Source organism: Electrophorus electricus, chromosome 7 (assembly GCF_041902795.1).
Source record: "Electrophorus electricus isolate QZ-2024a chromosome 7, ASM4190279v1, whole genome shotgun sequence".
NCBI lineage: Eukaryota > Metazoa > Chordata > Actinopteri > Gymnotiformes > Gymnotidae > Electrophorus > Electrophorus electricus.
Window position 1 is genome coordinate 25,453,515 of NC_137503.1, and position 17,165 is coordinate 25,470,679.

Sequence of the window (17,165 nt, forward strand, 5' to 3'; positions counted from 1 at the left end):
GTAGGGCTTAGAAGGGGTGGGCGCCTTCGGTGACTAGGTTTGACGAAGGCAATATCTTTAAAACTCCGACAACAGCCATTTATTGATGAGCACCGTTTATCAAATCAACTGTGATGACTTGGGTAGATAATTACTAAAGCCTTTATAAATCATGTTTTAAATTGTTGGTCATCATGTGATTTAAAACAAAACTATACCCAAATAACATACATTGCTTCGCAACGTTTAAGCTTTCAATATCCAGCTGGTATCACTGTTACATAATTAATCAAAGTTACTTGGCAAAGACAAAAAGACGGAATTGTTTGAGCAAATAGCAGTGTGAACAATCATACGCAGTCTGATACTGCAACATGGGCCTACGGAAACGCTAAATCCACAAATTCTGTCCGCACTACCATATAGTTTTCATTCTATAACGATTTAGAAATCAGGTCTAGTACAACATTTGAGAACTTGTGACCAGCGTGGTTAATGGATGGACACGAACGAACAACATTGTAGAAGAGCCTCGAAGAAAGATGCCTGTCAATATTCGAAGTATAATCAATTAAATTTGCGCAGATCTGCATTACTTGAACTCACCCACTTTTTAAGTCTGGTGATGCATCAGCTGATCACGCAGTCATGTGATGTTCCTGCTAAGGAACCGTATGGAGTCCTTCAATTAGCGTTATCGGTGAGCTAAGAAAATCTAGGACGGCTTCTAAGGTTTGGGCTTCTCACTTTGCGTCCATCATGGCTTGGACAAAGTACCAACTATTTCTCGCTGGTTTAATGCTTACTACGGGTTCCATTAATACGCTGTCGGCAAAGTAAGTATAACGATGTAGCTATTGGAATACGTTTAATCTGTCTGACAGCTTCTGTTTTTATTTTTCAGTCCCGCGTTCATGGTAAGATATTTGGAGTTTCCTTTTTTTTTAACTAGTCACTGTTAATTATATTATGTAATATTTGCCTTTCTTTATCACGTATAAATATTTTTTTCTTCAAAAATGACTTGAACTGCGTCCTTTTACTGTAACACTTGTGTCCATATGAGGACAACTGACAAAATAATGGTACATTCCGGTACCAATAGTTAGGCTGAACACTGCTGATCACAATAGCTAATGTGACTAATGTAATCTTAAAATGGATCGCTTATGCAGATGTAAGACAGGATTTGTCTGATTGCAGGTGATACTGACAAGCCAGTGTGATCCTCCTTTGAACATGTGTCTGTTGTGGTCATGACTACCATCTCATGGGCTATCATATTCTCATTAGAAGTATATTGTGGGGATTTTTTTTTTTTTTTGATTTTTTTTTTTTTTTTTTTTTTTGTGAGGGCTTAAGATCATGAATATAGACTGATCTCTGCAACAGAAGGTAATATAATCTTAGGAGTATACAGCAGACCCCTGAGACAGGCTATTTGATGCTGCCTTCTTATGAGGTTGCAGTGATCCATTCAATACTTAAACAACATTTGGCAAGTATGACATATCAAATGTGTAACATGAGTTTTAAAAAGTATATGCTTCTTAACACATCTGCAAAAGTACAGGGCTGTTTGGTTAACTCCATTTAGTGGAGAATATTCGTTATGATACTGCTTACGGGTTGTAAAAGCAATCACTTCTGCTTGAGTTGACGTGAGAGTACTCCAACTGAAGTGATTTCAGTACTAGGAGGAACCAGACTAGTTTATACTATGTAACTCTAGTGTCAAAGTTAGTATTACATTGTTGGTTGTATTTTATTTGTATGTGCAGCAGAATATTATGTTAAAATGTGAAAATAGTACTGTTCAGAAATGCATAGAGTGGGAACAAATCTGTAAAAAAAAAACAAAAAAAAAACAAACAAAGCAAAAAAAAAACAAACTACCCACTGATGCCACTAGTTGCCTCAAGCTAAGTAACTAGTAATTACTTGCTACTGAAGTGTTAGCATGGAAACCACATGAGTCATGACTTTTCAAACTGTCTGTCTTTTAAAGCCATTCCATAATGTTTAGTCACTTATTAACCATATGCTGTTAATTCAAAGAAAAGAAAAGACATCAATCACACAGAGCACTCATCAGGTTGTGTGAGTGTGAATGAGGGTGTTGAAGAGTTGCACAATCGAACGTTTACCTGAGCTGAAAAATGTGTTCACAGTTGTTTAGACCTGTACAATCAGTGAGTCAGCTATAGTCTACTGATAGTGTTGTCTATGCGCTCTGGACATAGTTGCTGCATAGTTGACCATTCCCTTATCTAGCTTCTTCTCTTTAGCCTGTATACTATAATCCATGAAACTCTAGCATGAACTTTGAACCTTCTGGTATAGCGGTTCCTTACTTCAGAAACATTTCAGTCATCGTTCATTAGTTCACTTGCTTACTACAGGAGCAGTGCTAGCTCAGTAGTTAAGGACAGAGCACTCTCAAACCATTTCACTGCGAGTTATACTGTGTATGACTATGTATGTGACAAATAAACCAAACTTGAACTAGTAATAAGGCTGTTGGTTTAAGACCCAACACTGCCAGGTTGGCACTGCTGGGACCCCGAGCAAGGCCGTTCACCCTCAGTTGCTCAAATTGTATTCAGTCATGGTCATTTTGGATCAAAGTGTCAGCTAAATACAGTAATGTACATTATTACTAGCACCAATGGAGGTGCAGATTACAATAATTCAAATTCTAACAAATGAATGGCTAAAACCAAACAAATAACCAATAAATAAACAAACAAAACAGAACCAAATTTGGAAACAAATATAGCATGTTTTTGCGTCTTTGCATTTGGATGCATTTTGTATCTTTTAGTATTTGCTCCTGAACTACAGTCATAAATGGCACCTAACAACATACAGCTTTATAGCATTTTAACCATATATTTTATTCCAGTTAAAGTTTATTTATAGTTAAGGCTCTGGATTGAAATGCCATATGCGGCCTCTATTAAATTGTGGTCTTAAACTTTCAGGTGGGCTGACACATTTTCTGCACCTGGTTGCTACGGCTCTCCTGACCACCTTTTCTCCCACCCCTTCTTACAGGTAGCTTCCTTTTTTTTGGGGGGGGGGGGGGAATTCTGGGCCTCTTGGTTAAGCTCCAAAAACCTGTCACCCATTTCTTCTTTTGCTGAGTAGTAGACTTGGCATTTCAGAGTTGCTCAAAATGAATGTTGCTGACTCGGCTTTGTTTCTCTCCTCTATATCTCTGCTGCTTCTTCTTGTTTATCTTTTTTTTTTTGCTCACATTTTGTCACTTTTCTCGCACGCATGCATTTTTCCCGTTCCTCCCTTTGACCGTCGTCTCTACTCACTCACTCCATTACCTCTCCTTCTCTCGCCCTTCTCCCAGGCTGTGTGCATGTTTCTGGGGGAGCTTAGCTGCCTCGCTGTTTTCTACATTCTTCTTTGTCATGATCGACACAAACCAGAGCCCACTGTGGATCCGGGCCAGAGCTTCAACCCTGTCCTCTTCCTCCCTCCTGCTCTCTGTGACCTTATAGGAACCTCCATCATGTATATTGGTAAGTAGGAGCCTCCTTGCAAACCAGACGGCAGTAGTGCCATGAGCAGCATGTCCTGTTTGCTCATACATCCTGGCTGGGTATTTGGTTATCTTGTTCCCTCAGTTTTATAAATCTTATTTTCTATTAATTTTACTACAAGTTAACAATTTTTTTTTCTTTTAATTTCCATTCTATTCCACCCCATATCATGTCTTTTCACATATCTCTTCCTGTATCTAGCACTGAACATGACCAGTGCCTCCAGTTTCCAGATGTTGCGTGGGGCTGTGATTATCTTTACTGGCCTGTTGTCTGTGGCCTTCTTGGGCCGTCGGTTGGTACCCAGTCAGTGGATTGGTATATGTATTACCATCCTGGGCCTCATGGTGGTCGGGCTTGCGGATTTCGTGAGTGGGAATAGAAATGATGGGCACAAACTGAACGACGTCATCACAGGTAACAACCATGCTTGGTGTTCAAATCCAGGAGTTTCATTTTAGATTTAAGTCTAATGAATTTTATTGCTTGTTTGTTTTTTATTTACATTTATCGGATGTCTTGACTTATGATTTGCAGGTGACCTTTTGATCATCATAGCTCAGATCATTGTTGCTGTCCAGATGGTGCTGGAGGAGAAGTTTGTTTATAAGCACAACGTCCATCCTCTCAAAGCAGTGGGGACTGAGGGTAGGCTTCAGAAACCAAATGGTCATTATTTGTCAAATCAATGTTAAATAGCACTTAAGACTTTTTTTAAAAGTTATTTATTCTGTATCTCAAATCACTAGCTTCATAACCTGCGTAATTGTTGTTTTAGTAATTTTTCAGTTTTGCCTAAAGTAACCTCAGCATAATATTGCATTAAAACACTCTGTATTGGACTGCTTTGTCCTTGTTTTCTGCCAGGGTTCTTCGGTTTTGTGATCCTTAGCATCCTCTTAATCCCAATGTTCTACATCCCAATGCGCGGCTTTGCCAACAACCCCCGGCATGTTCTGGAGGATGTGCTGGATGCATTCTGCCAGATCGGCCACATGCCGCTCATCATCGTTGCGCTTCTCGGTAATACGGTTAGCATTGCCTTCTTTAATTTCGCTGGCATCAGCGTCACCAAAGAGATCAGCGCCACCACCCGCATGGTGCTGGACAGCATGCGCACACTGATCATCTGGGTGGTGAGCTTGGCCTTAGGCTGGGAGACCTTCCATGGCCTGCAGATTCTGGGCTTCATCATCCTGCTGGTGGGTACCGCGCTCTACAATGGACTCCATAAGCCCCTCATGGCCAAGCTGCCCTGCTATGCCGGAGAGCCAGGGCCGGAAGCAGGAGATGCCGTCGAGAGAGAGAGACTGCTGGGTGGGGGCAGAGCAGAGGTGGAGAGCTAACGATGCCCCAGGATACTATGTTAACAAAAGGCTGGACATTTTTTGATGCCTCTGTTCAGGTGTCTTGTCTGAGAACGTTGCATGAGCTTTGTACTTGGTTCAGCACTGAACCTAAATGACTGAAGAGGTGTGAAAATTTCAAACATGGTAGTAGCTGGTAGTTTGAATATATAAAAGGGATGTGTATGAGTACCTAAATACTTGTTTAAAATATATTTTTTTAATTAGTTGGTAATAAAGATTTAAATGCTCAATGTATTTGATGAGCTTTGTGCCAAGGTGGTCATTGCATTTTAAAACTGACCTGCTCTTGTTTTTTTGTTCAGTCTTGACCAAGTAAACATGCTGCCTTTAAAATGTGGGCTGTTTTTTCTCTATCACTTAAACTTAATTTGGCTCGGGATGTATAATTAAGAGTGGTTCTCTGTATATCAGTCTGTGTAAGACTGTGTTGACCATATGACACAAAATTGAGCACATAAAATACAGGACATTAGGAGGACCAGTCTTACCTGTTCTTCTAGCTAAAAATGAACATTAATATGTGTGCCTCAATTATTTTAATGTTTGAATGCATTCATCTGTGGTTAACAGAATGAACTGGGCATTTTCATGATGAATTTAGTGATTAAACCAGTTTTAATGAAAATGTATCACATTCTCATTTGTGCAATTGTCTAACAATCTTTCATATGTAAACTTTCATATCTTAACCCTTAGGATTAAGTGAAAATCACAGTCACAAGACAAAGACAAGTGATTTAAAAAAAATTAAAATAGTTTTTGTCTTATTGGTCTATATCAACAAAAGGTAGCCTATATGTGGAACTACATTAGTCATGACAAATTTGTTGAAGATTTCCAAGTAATAAATTCTTAATCCATCGTGAATGAAAATGAGATTGAGTGTTTATTGCATTGTATAAGTGACAGTGTAAGAAACAGAATTAGGATTCTGGCACCTCTGGTGGTATATAGAAAGGCTAGTCCAGAACCAGTAGGCTAAAAGACAAAGGAGGGACAGTTCCACAGAAAAAAACTCCAGACTGAAATTAAATAGTTAATTCTATTTTGTGAAATATGTCAATAATGAAATTGTATCTATTGTTCTCTGTGACGTGCAGGGGAGTAAACAAAACCCTCGAACGTAGAGAAGATTAAAAAGGTTCTAAAAACGAAGAAGTTATTCCTAGATTTGCTGGTATTGCTTAATACCAACGCTGACCAATATGTTGGATTAGAGTCCAATTTTAAATTTGTTTATATCTAATTCATTTCGATTTCTTAAAAATCACCTTCCTTCCAACGTTATTTACCTTAAAACTTGTTCGCACATTTGTTAGTTAAAAGAGCAGCCGTCTTCGTGACGTCAGACGCCGATAGATACGGTAAGGTTAATCGAGATGGTGTCAATGAAGAAACCTTACTGACCAGCGGGAAACGCTAGCAATTCATCACTCAGAATTATTATTTTACCCATTTCCTTTTTTTGGGGGGGGGGAGGGTCCGTTTACATTATGGAATTAACATTTCATCTTCAACATGGCGTTGTTAAGGCATGCAGCGAGCGTAGTAATGTGCTAAAGTCCTTTAAGGTACATCGGTCTTGGATTGCGGGTGCTAAAGAAGGTAGGATAACGTTAACCTAGCTAGTTATGTTTGCTAGCTGACGACTATAATAGCTAGACTACACGAATAAACCACAAAGTAGCATGCTCTTGGGGTTTAACAATTGATCTGATAGCTATTTAAATTAATGATGACTGTTGGCTAACGAGCCGCGGTGCTTTGCAACATCTAGCTAGCTAGCATACATAACGCCAATGGACCAATCTTAATAGTGATACAGTGGTTTATAAAAACTGTCCAGTTGCCGCTTGTTTTTACTTAGCTAGCTAGCTAGGGAATTAGCTAAATAATACGTAACTATTTAGCTTGGTGGCTAGCTACCTTGTGTCCCAAAATCACTAATTGGCTGGTTAACTGTCGAGTTTGGATACATCGCTAGCAATAGCTAGCCAGCTAGCTAATTGACTGTCGCGGCAGTTCCAACATGGACTTGGCTAGCTTGGATGTTGCGCTTTTTATGTTGCCAAAATGTGTTCATCTTGCGTGCCCCAAGTTAGCTAACGCTGGCTGTCTGGGCACGGAGCGTGTATTTGTATTTCAGATAGCAACTATCTAGCCTAGCTATCTTAATTTATAGCTTTCTGTTTTAGCTTGTGTCTCCGTGGTGTCGTAGAATGTCAGTGAATGAAGTACTGTACAAACATAGTCTAGCAAAAATATTTTATTACACAATACAATGGCTAATTGTTTTGTTTTTTTACCATCTCCTAGCTAGCTATGAGTAATAACACTCGCAGCTCACTGTTACCGTGGTAATAAGTTAGCCGGTTAATGACAACAATCCAGTCGTCCAATGCCGTTCATCCTTATTCTGCCGGTTTACCACAAAGCTTCCATCAAATTTCGTGTTAGTCAGCTTTTTTATGTTTAGGTAGGTAAGCCAGTCGCACTGGTGACTGACTGGTATTTAATTTCACCAGTTCTTACTTTATCTAAATTATTCATATTGTTTCTAAATTAAACCCAGGCGTGAAAGTGGCAACGTCTCTGATAAGTAAATAGATAAGCTACTGTATTATTGTAGCGCCTGATGGGGCAAATACAGTACTCCCCTGTGCAAGAACTGCAGTGATCATTTCTACCACAAGAACAAGAAAATGTTTTGACATTGCAGTCGTAATTACAGTCAGGGTTTTGTAAATGCAGGATTCAAGTTGTTTAATTGTTGGCTTGCCAGCTGTTTTTGTACCCATACTTGTTCTACTAAACGAAGGGTAAGTTTGCCTAAATATACTATAGGCCTAGTCCTAGTAAAAGTTATATCCCTTTCCTGGGTGTGTTAAACACTTCTGCTTACTACTTTAAAAATTTATATTCTGTAATTTATTTTCCCCCAAATTGCAATTTGTTGTTAATTTTTATGAATACCTATTGATTCTCAAAAAACACCTAAATGTGGTTTTCCCAAATTCATCTGCCCGACTACATCAAAGATAGTATAGTTTAGTTTTGATTTGCTGCTTCTCTGTCAGCAGCATCCAGAGATAAATTTGTGAATATTAACATTCCTTGAATCCCCAACTTCAGAGGTCTCTAGCACATGAAAAAGCAGCATAAATAAAGATGAACTGTCTGCAAGCCTGTTACTTATTTGGCAAGCAATTTTGCTCTATTCAATACCAAAGATGTTGAGTAAAGAATAAGGGCAGGTCTTGCATATGCTTCTCAGAGGGAATGAAAGTTTAATTAGGTTCATCCACTGCCAAGTGTAGTTCTTTGATGCCTTCTTCAGTGGGCATGATCTCTTGTGCTTTTAGCCAACAGGAGGAACCACCTTTACAGGGCCCTTGGGAGGTGGGTGGAGTGTTGTGCAGATCCACTGTCATGTTTACATTGTGTGCATTGCTTTGAATTCCAGTGAGGAGCCTGCATCACTGATGCTGATGCTGATGCCGATCACCACCGAGTGTGCTCAGTACGTGCTTGAGCACTAAGATGAGTGGAACAGGGGATCAGGCCGACATCCTGTCGGTTGGGAACATGGTCCGGGAGCGCTGGAAAGTGGTGAGTGGGCTTTTTTTTTGGGGGGGGGGGGGTGCATTTGCAAGAAAACTCTCTCACAACAGTTGTTAAGGTCATTAAGCTGATGGAATGCATTGTCAAAACATCTAGCTGGATATATGTAAAAACTGAATGAATAACTCAAGGTCATTGAGAAAATGTGCAAGGTTTAGGATTTATGTAGTTTAATATTTAACATAATGTGTAAAGTATTCAAAAAAGTATTGATAAATAAATTAAATGAAAGAAGGTTGACTGGAAACCACAAGAAACAATGGGGAATTGTCAATGATTAATAATGGCACATTCCTTGTTTAAGAAAAAGTAGGGTATATGAATGCATGTGGGGGGGGGGGGGGGGGTGTATTTAAAACCTTGTTTTAAACCCTCCAGTGTAATACTGAGTGCATCAGTTGTACACAGTGATTCTCTGAAAAGTTTTACTTTTTAAAAAATAAGATTTTTGTTGCCCTCAGTCAGCCAACATGGTGCAGATTGCAAGAAACTGTCATCAGAAGAAATAAAGGCATACACTGCTAAATAACCATCACACTTAGTCTGTCCACAATCTCTTATAGCGATTGCACACTACACCATTTTAGCCCTGATTTTGCTGTGGCAGATGAATTTTTGGGCCCAGCAATAAATCTGCGGGTATACCCGTGACAGTGCTTATGTAGTGTGAAAGGTTCAGCAACACATTTTTTCCATGAATGAGAGTGGACCTATTTTTCCTTTAAATTGAGATTTCATTTTTCACAAAATGCATAACCATTCCTGATATTGTTAGCCTGGTTGAAGACAGGGCACATGTGTAACCCAGGATTTTAAACTTTGAATCAGACCAGAGCAATTTATCCTTTTTTGTTTCTTGAATGATTCAATATTTTACTGAACCATTTACATGTAGCTCTATTTAATTAATTAATAGACCTTGCAGTTCACTGCTGTTTGCAGAAGCAATTTTTCTTACACAATTTAATTTTAATTCTTTTTTTTTTTCTTGTTTCTGTACAAAAACGTATAGAAACAATCACTATATCCAGGTGCTCAGGATCCATTTTGATAAAGGTCACGTGTGTATTTTCATGAGAGAGCGGTCTTTGTAGATCGGGTGCTCTTCTTTGTGGATTCCTTCCTTTGAAAGAGCTAGAAATGTTAAACAGTAAATTAAAAAATGTAAAGAAACCCATTTCTTTGCCTTTTTAAATGAGTGCCCATTTTCCCATTTTCTTGTACAGATAAAGAAGATTGGTGGAGGTGGCTTTGGGGAGATCTATGAAGTCCTGGACCAGTTAAACCAGTGCAATGTGGCTCTTAAAGTAGAGTCAGCCCAGCAGCCCAAACAGGTCCTGAAGATGGAGGTGGCTGTTCTAAAGAGACTCCAGGGTGAGGAACTCTGTGTGACTCCACTTAATGCTCATGGTTTTAGTTTTTCCTAATCTACACTTACATGATCTACATGGTGAGCATAACCAAATAAAGACTCAAAACAGTAATATTGTATTACTTACAAACAAAATTGAATGATTAGCTAGTATGAATTTTAATTAATAAAAAGTATGAATGAACATCTATATCAATTTTTTTTACTCCTTTTTAAAAACATCTTTCTGTTCAGTATAGACTGGATTTTCAATCCAGTCTTAAAACCTCTGGCCAGTTTAACATAAACTTGGATGATTATTGCCAAACTAATCCCTTTTATGGCAGCATTATAAAACTCCACTTTTGACAAATCACAGTGTAGTATGTCTTGTGCTCTAGCCCACCATATAGCATTTATAAAAATCCTGATATTTAATTGATGTGGTGATTAAGGCTTGATAGATCCCTGCGTCATGGTCACTGTACTGCTGAGTTGTAACCAAATTAAATGTCTTTGAAAGGCTGAATTAAAGTACGAATCCCCTAGCTATTCTCATGTTTACACACAGGTAAGGACCACGTTTGCCGCTTTGTTGGTTGTGGCCGTAATGACAGATTCAACTATGTGGTGATGGAACTTCAGGTATGTCATTACAATGTCATCTGCAGGTGGAAGGATCATGTTATTTGCATGCACTGAACACACACAAGCCATAATTTATAATAAATAAAATAAACAAATAAGTGACGCATGATTCCAGGGAAGGAACTTGGCAGACCTTCGGCGCACTATGAGCCATGGCACCTTCTCTGTGTCCACCACGCTCAGGCTTGGCCGGCAGATTCTGGAGGCCATTGAGAGCATCCACTCAGTGGGCTTCCTTCACAGAGACATCAAACCGGTGAGGAAGCTCCGTCAGTGACAGCAACTTTCAAAATGCTGCTAAGACTCCTTGGTGCCAATCTGTAATCAGTGCAATGTGCAGACCAGTATATTTAATACCAGTATATTCAACACATTGGTATAATAACAGTGCCTCCTACTAAAAGTTGCAGTATGTATAGTATGTTTACAGAGGTAAACTCAGAGCTAGTCTTTTTAGCTGTCAGTTTTAGCAGGCTCTAATTAATCCTTTAAAGATGTAATATGCATCTTAACAAGGCCATGAACTGTAACTGGATTCATGAGAGAGCTTGCCTCCTTGCACCTTGTTGTTTACTGAATGTTCTGATCTGTAAATCCTCTGCTACTTTCCTGTCCAGTCCAACTTTGCCATGGGACGACTGGCTACTACTTGCCGAACCTGCTACATGCTGGATTTTGGTTTGGCGCGCCAGTTCACAAACTCGTCTCAAGAAGTCCGTCCAGTAAGTGACCTGGTTAACCAAGTTACATTTTTCAGGTATACAGTATGTTTAGTTGGGTTAAGATGTCTAATATTCTTTTGCCACTGTTCTTTGTATTTCCTCCTCATTCTCTAAAGCCTCGTCCAGTGGCAGGATTCAGGGGAACAGTCCGTTATGCCTCAATCAATGCTCACAAGAATAAGGTACATAAATTCAGCTTTTTACTCACATATTTGTTTTCATAATGTCTACGCTCATACCCCAAAAATTCAGTTTCACGTGGGGAAATTATAGTCACATACATTAACTTAATCAGTTTTAAACTTTGGTAATGAGCATGACGCTTCAGACAGTCATTTAAGCAGGTTTGATGGGCCACATCTCTTGTGCTGTTCTCTCTTTAAACAGGAGATGGGTCGGCATGACGACCTGTGGTCCCTCTTCTACATGCTTGTTGAGTTCATGGTGGGTCAGCTGCCTTGGAGGAAAGTCAAGGACAAAGTATGTATGATTTCATTGCCATCAGTTTGGCTCATAATCACACCTTTTTTTTTTCTTTTTTTTTTTTGTTTGAATGATCCATTAAGAATATTTCCACTGCTGTCCAAAAAGCCACTACTGTCCATAAAATTATTTTTAGGTTGTAGGTTGGGTATTGGGTTGATGGTACATGAAAGTTGGTTGTCGTCTTTTTTCCTTGTACAGGAGCAAGTAGGGAATCTGAAAGAGACCTATGACCATCGCCTCATGCTCAAGCACCTTCCGGCAGAGTTTAGCATTTTTCTTGACCACATCTCAAACCTTGACTACTACACTAAACCTGATTATCAGGTACTTGAGCCCTTTTATCTCTAATATGTCAGTGTGATTTGCCACTGAGGGCTGTAATCCTTTACCACATCAGTTAATGTGCCACTAGAAGTAGCTATGCTGAGTCACTGTGTGTGTGTGTGTGTGTGTGTGTGTGTGTGTGTGTGTGTGTGTGTGTGTGTGTGTGTGTGTGTGTGTGTGTGTGTGTGTGTGTGTGTGTGTGTGTGTGTGTTTCTAGCTCCTCATGTCAGTATTTGACAACAGCATGAAGAGTTACAATGTTTTGGAGAATGACCCCTATGACTGGGAGAGGACGGGCTCAGAGGACTCCCTGACAGTCGCAGCCCTAGCAACCACCGCCCAGCAGCTGACACGTCTCACGCCAGCATACCTGGGGTAGGTAGACGACAATGGACAAGAAAATGACTAGGCGTACAACAAACTAAGATGGTCTGACCTCAGTGTAAATGGTGCATTTTTGGTTAAGACCAACAGTGAATGAATGGTTGAAAACAGGTAAGCGGTATGAAGGGGATTCCAGATTGGTTCCATTCTTCAGTACAGAATGCTGTTATGTTAATGGTTTGCGCTGGCTGTCTTGTGAAAGTAAGCTAAGACAGAATGGTCTGTGTTAAGTCACTGCCATATCCCCCCCCCCCCCCCCAGTATGGCCAATGCCTCTGCCATCCCGGGTGACCTGCAGCGTGAGAACACAGAAGATGTCCTTCAGGGCGAACGGCTCAGTGAGGCGGACAACTGCCCCCCCATGCCGCCACAGCACGCTCAGGGGGCAGATGTGTGGGAGGAGCTGGAGCACAATCGAGACCGCAACCGCAATCCCGTCCTGCCACTGATAAGAAAGGTACCAGAAAGGGCCGAGTGTGACGAACAGAAATGCTTGTAAAATTTAAAAAAAAAAAAAACCTATAAATCAGTATTTCATCTTTTGTTGCTTTCTCAAGAGACTTCCACTTGAAGATACACAATGGTACACAAAAAAGATCATTGAATATAATTGAATTCTGAACATTTGTTTTTTTTTTTTGGTTTTTTTTTTGCTATTTCAGAAACACATTTTGTTAAACTGAATACATGAAATCAATAGTGCCTTTATTCTTTTTATATATATATATATATATATATATATATATATATATAAAAAAAAAGTGAAAACCCATTGCTTGTGTTTCGGTTTGGCTGAAGCCTGGCTTTGCTTCTGTCCAGGTGGCCAGTGAGGAAGAGAGGAGTAAAGAGGGCAACCAGAGCCCCAACAGCGGATCCGTCCAGGGCTCACCCAGGCGCGTGTGCTCTGAGACGCTACTCATCGACCGCATGGCTCCACTTTTGAGGAGGATGCGCCACAGCCAGAGTATGGGCCTGGACAAGAGACTGACCCCCGAACCCAAACCTACTATTGAACGCTTCCTGGAGGCCTAGTTAGTACCAGATACTCCTTAAGCATTTTAATAGAAAGTTTAGCATCTTTATTTTCTGCTTTGGTTTGTGCGGAAGGGCTGAAATATGTCATCATCTCACATTTGTGTTGCATATAGCTTAGGAAAGCAGCGGCCAGGACTGCCCCAGGAGAGGACCGGCTGTCGGGTCGAACAGGGCTCCTTGGAGGATGAGGAGGGGGCAGCCAGCAGCGGCTATGTAGCGGTCAACCTCAGTCCGGTGCCTCAAGAGGGTGACTCCCAGGAGTGGGTCCTGGTCGAGCTAGAAGGGGGCAGCGGATCTGCTGGCTCCAAGCCTGATGAGGAGGAGCGTTCCGGGGTGTCTCCCCGGTCCTCAAGCCCCCTGGCACTCCCTCGCACCTGGTCTGACCCCCTGCCCCAGCGGGCCAGCACCCTGAGCGGATCCGGGGACATCCACTCTGCCCTCTGCCACACGGGCCCTCCTTTCCCCCGGCTGTCCGGCCTGCATGCTCTAACGGGATTGTCTGGAGTAACTGGGCTGAGGAGGCTGCCCCCTATCCAGCCATCATCAGTGGCTCACCTTAGCCGAGCCCATCTCGAGCAGGTCAGTACAGTGTTCTCTATCACAGGGGCATTAGTTTTTAAATGTATTAGCGTGGTTTTCACCTTCCATAAATGCATGATGTGTATAGTGCACCAGGCTGGCAATTAGAAGGGTGTATAATCTAGACATATGTACTTGCTATATAATATTAATTTAGTAATTGATTTAGATACCAAGGAACTGCACAAATGAGTTTAATAGCAAGGTCCTTAATCTAATTCCCAGCCGTCATTTCTGTTTTGTCATGTCATACCTTCATATCCCTGTAGTTATCCTGCACTCTGCCACAGTCCATCAAAATACAGCAAAAGGGTGAAAGAGATCCTGCACAGAACACTTCATTAGCTGCTGCAGAAGAAGAACCCAAACGTATAGCAACAAGTTCATCTCCCAAAACTTTCCCTCAGTCCCCTGATGCTGCAAATGACCCACTCACTTTCATCAAGGCGATAGAGAAAGACATAGAGAGCGATTCGGGCTGTCCCGATGGTGGTATTTCCACGACTCCCAACCATGGCGAGACGACCGGAGACACGGTTGAAGCGGGCCCCTCATCTCCAGTTCCTGCTTCGCCCCGGGATTCATCTCCGCGAGCCAGCCGCATTCCGGTCCGCGACCCAGACTCCCCCACCAGGAGGAGCTTTGCCGCCCCTCTCTCCCCATCTCTCTCTCTGTCCTGTGAGCACTTCCCCTCGGCACTGCTCCGCGAGAAGTTCTCCTTCCCATCCGAGCGAGGCTCCCGTGGCTCTGACTGCCAGGCTGACGACCTCCTCTCGCTCTCGTCCTCCTCTGGTGCGCTGTCCAGTAGGAGTAAGATCCCAAGGCCTGTGAGCCCTACACTGGGCCCGGAGCAGATCTCTGCTTGCTTTATGCCACGACCACCACCAGGAAAACCGCCCCTCCGCCCAGGCGGGGAAAACAGGTTAGCAAGTGCAGCTGACGATATGCCTGTGCATAGCAGTATCAGTGTCTGAGTGAAAACATGAATGCTTTTTAAAAAAGTATTTTTCCTTTTATTTCTTTGTCCTAGAATTTGGACACTTGCATAACACCGTTCATGATGATGTCTATTTATTTGTGTAGAAATGCAGCTAAGCAGATCTATTCTCTGATCCTGTGTTGCAGGCGCAGACGTTACCGTATCCGGGCCAGTAGCACCAGTGATGCGGATCTTCTAGACAACCTCACGCAGCTTATGCAGGAGCGAGGAGGCGTGGCTCCTACCCGCTACCGGCGTACCACTTCTTGCATACAACGCTCGCTAAGCTCCTCCCCTTCTCGCTTCGAGGGATGTCACAACCAAACGCCAGCCAGCGTTTCAAGTTTTCCACCTCCTCGGATGAGTGAGATACGAATAAATCGTGTGGCAGGATACTGTGCCAAAAGCAAATCAGGAACCACTGAGAGCAAACCAAGTACCAAGGTGAACAAGTAAAACAGATAATGGTGAACATATGACTGCTGTGATGGACCTCACTTGATTTTACTGGATTAAAAAAGATCTTACGGTTACAGGTAGCTGTTAACTTGGCACTAGCGAGGAATAAACAATGGAATCATTACCTGATTTATTCTGAATTGAGAACCAGTATGTGAACTGGGAGGAATAAAGTAAAACAAAACAAAATTAGTTTGGCTAAAGCCAGCAATGATGGTTAAAATTACTTGAAAGCATAGTGTGTAAGCCATTTTATCATACCTCTGGCATTAAAATGCTTCTTTCAATTTCCCATGCCATTCCATCTCTTGCTTTTAGCTCTTGTTTTCATGCCATGTGAAGCTTTTTTTTTTTTTTTTTTTGTCTTAAATAATTCAGAGCAGTTCTTCATGTATTTGGTGCCAACGTTTCCACTCTCTTCTCCTTCTAGGTATTCTTTCATTGTTTACATATTATTACAGCTCAAACCAATGTCAAGTGTGTATTTGAAGCTCAGTGTGTTTGATTGTTTATGACCTAAAATATTGGAAGAAAAACTGTATTTTTCACAAAATGATGCATGCTTCCAGATAGAGTGCTACAACTACAGATTTGACATTGGTTTGTTAGTGGGAACATTTCAGTTCCTGTGTTATCTTTCTGCATTTATTGTTTTGGTATTGTTTGTTTACTTTTTCCCTAACCCTCATTTGTCAGAGTAAAAGCTAGACGTTGATTTAGCTCTCATTTCAAATGCTGGCTTTCCATGCTGTATAAAATCAATTTATGCAGACATGCAGTGTATTGTACAAGCAAGCATGTGTATATATGTATTTCAGGGAATGTATGTACTGTAAACTACATCATCTATAGAATGTATTTATTTATTTATTTATTTATGTATTTGACATGTGAGCAGAACATGATAACTACTTGCTCCGGACTGACCTTGCTCTTATGTAATTAAGGGTCAGCCACTTTGTATTTGCCAAGTGTATCTCTTCAATACTTACTATATAGCACTAGTATAATTAGCTGCGCCATAATTAAGGACCTTAATGAACTGCAGAGCAGCACTGTGGATACATCAAATCAGCTGCAGAAAGATCTCTGCACTCAAAAGAAGAATCTGAACAAATAACATATTACACTATATAGTAAGATTACTTGAAAACAAATCTACATGTGTATTCATTCATTCAAAACCATTTACATGAGTATGATTCAGTAGTGTCTTGCATTTTTGTAATGAAATCTGAAGGATAAGTGACCTCTGCAGAGATGCATGTCAAATGACTGTAAAAAAATTATGAATTCAGACTGACAGTGGTGTCACAATTATACCGCTATAGCTGAGAACTCTATAGAGAACTCTGTGTGTACTGTGCAGTTAGCCTAGTGGTTTAGTTTTGGATAGTCTCTCTTGACCTCTGAAAGTGATTATTTACTTTATATTAATATTATTAGTAGAGTGAAAAAAGAGTAACATGGCTTACTCCTTAAAAATGTACAGAATCTAAACTGTATATAGGTATAAATACATTAAAGGAAGAAACACTTCATGCTTCATGTATTTTGCTAATGAACATGGATTGGTTACAAAAAACTCACTATGTTGGAATGTATATGTATTCATATAAACATAATAAATAAAGTGCAACATATTGCTGTAAATAGTTGACTAATTTGAAA

At 40.8% G+C, this 17,165-nt stretch overlaps 2 protein-coding genes across 3 annotated transcripts; both read left to right on the forward strand.

Annotated features, from left to right (window-relative positions):
* Positions 1-618: 618 nt before the first annotated feature.
* Positions 619-5,535, forward strand: slc35f6 (solute carrier family 35 member F6). The gene is made up of 6 exons (XM_035523938.2): positions 619-815; positions 2,964-3,036; positions 3,344-3,515; positions 3,738-3,953; positions 4,074-4,184; positions 4,404-5,535. Exons 1-6 carry the CDS (start codon positions 739-741, stop codon positions 4,880-4,882), a joined length of 1,128 nt encoding a protein of 375 aa, XP_035379831.1. The 5' UTR covers positions 619-738; the 3' UTR covers positions 4,883-5,535.
* A 731-nt stretch (positions 5,536-6,266) lies between these two features.
* ttbk2b (tau tubulin kinase 2b) lies at positions 6,267-17,147 on the forward strand. Of its 2 annotated transcripts, none has more exons than XM_026999093.3 (15): positions 6,267-6,511; positions 8,370-8,515; positions 9,754-9,901; positions 10,450-10,523; positions 10,642-10,782; positions 11,144-11,248; positions 11,365-11,430; positions 11,636-11,728; positions 11,933-12,058; positions 12,276-12,433; positions 12,704-12,899; positions 13,262-13,473; positions 13,591-14,056; positions 14,326-14,978; positions 15,182-17,147. In XM_026999093.3, the coding sequence occupies exons 2-15, from the start codon at positions 8,447-8,449 to the stop codon at positions 15,489-15,491; spliced, it is 2,817 nt and encodes a 938-aa protein (XP_026854894.3). In that variant the 5' UTR covers positions 6,267-6,511; positions 8,370-8,446; the 3' UTR covers positions 15,492-17,147. The 2 variants fall into 2 exon arrangements, with proteins under 2 accessions (XP_026854894.3, XP_081573324.1); XM_081717198.1 differs by lacking the exon at positions 6,267-6,511 and adding an exon at positions 6,520-7,725.
* Positions 17,148-17,165: the final 18 nt, after the last annotated feature.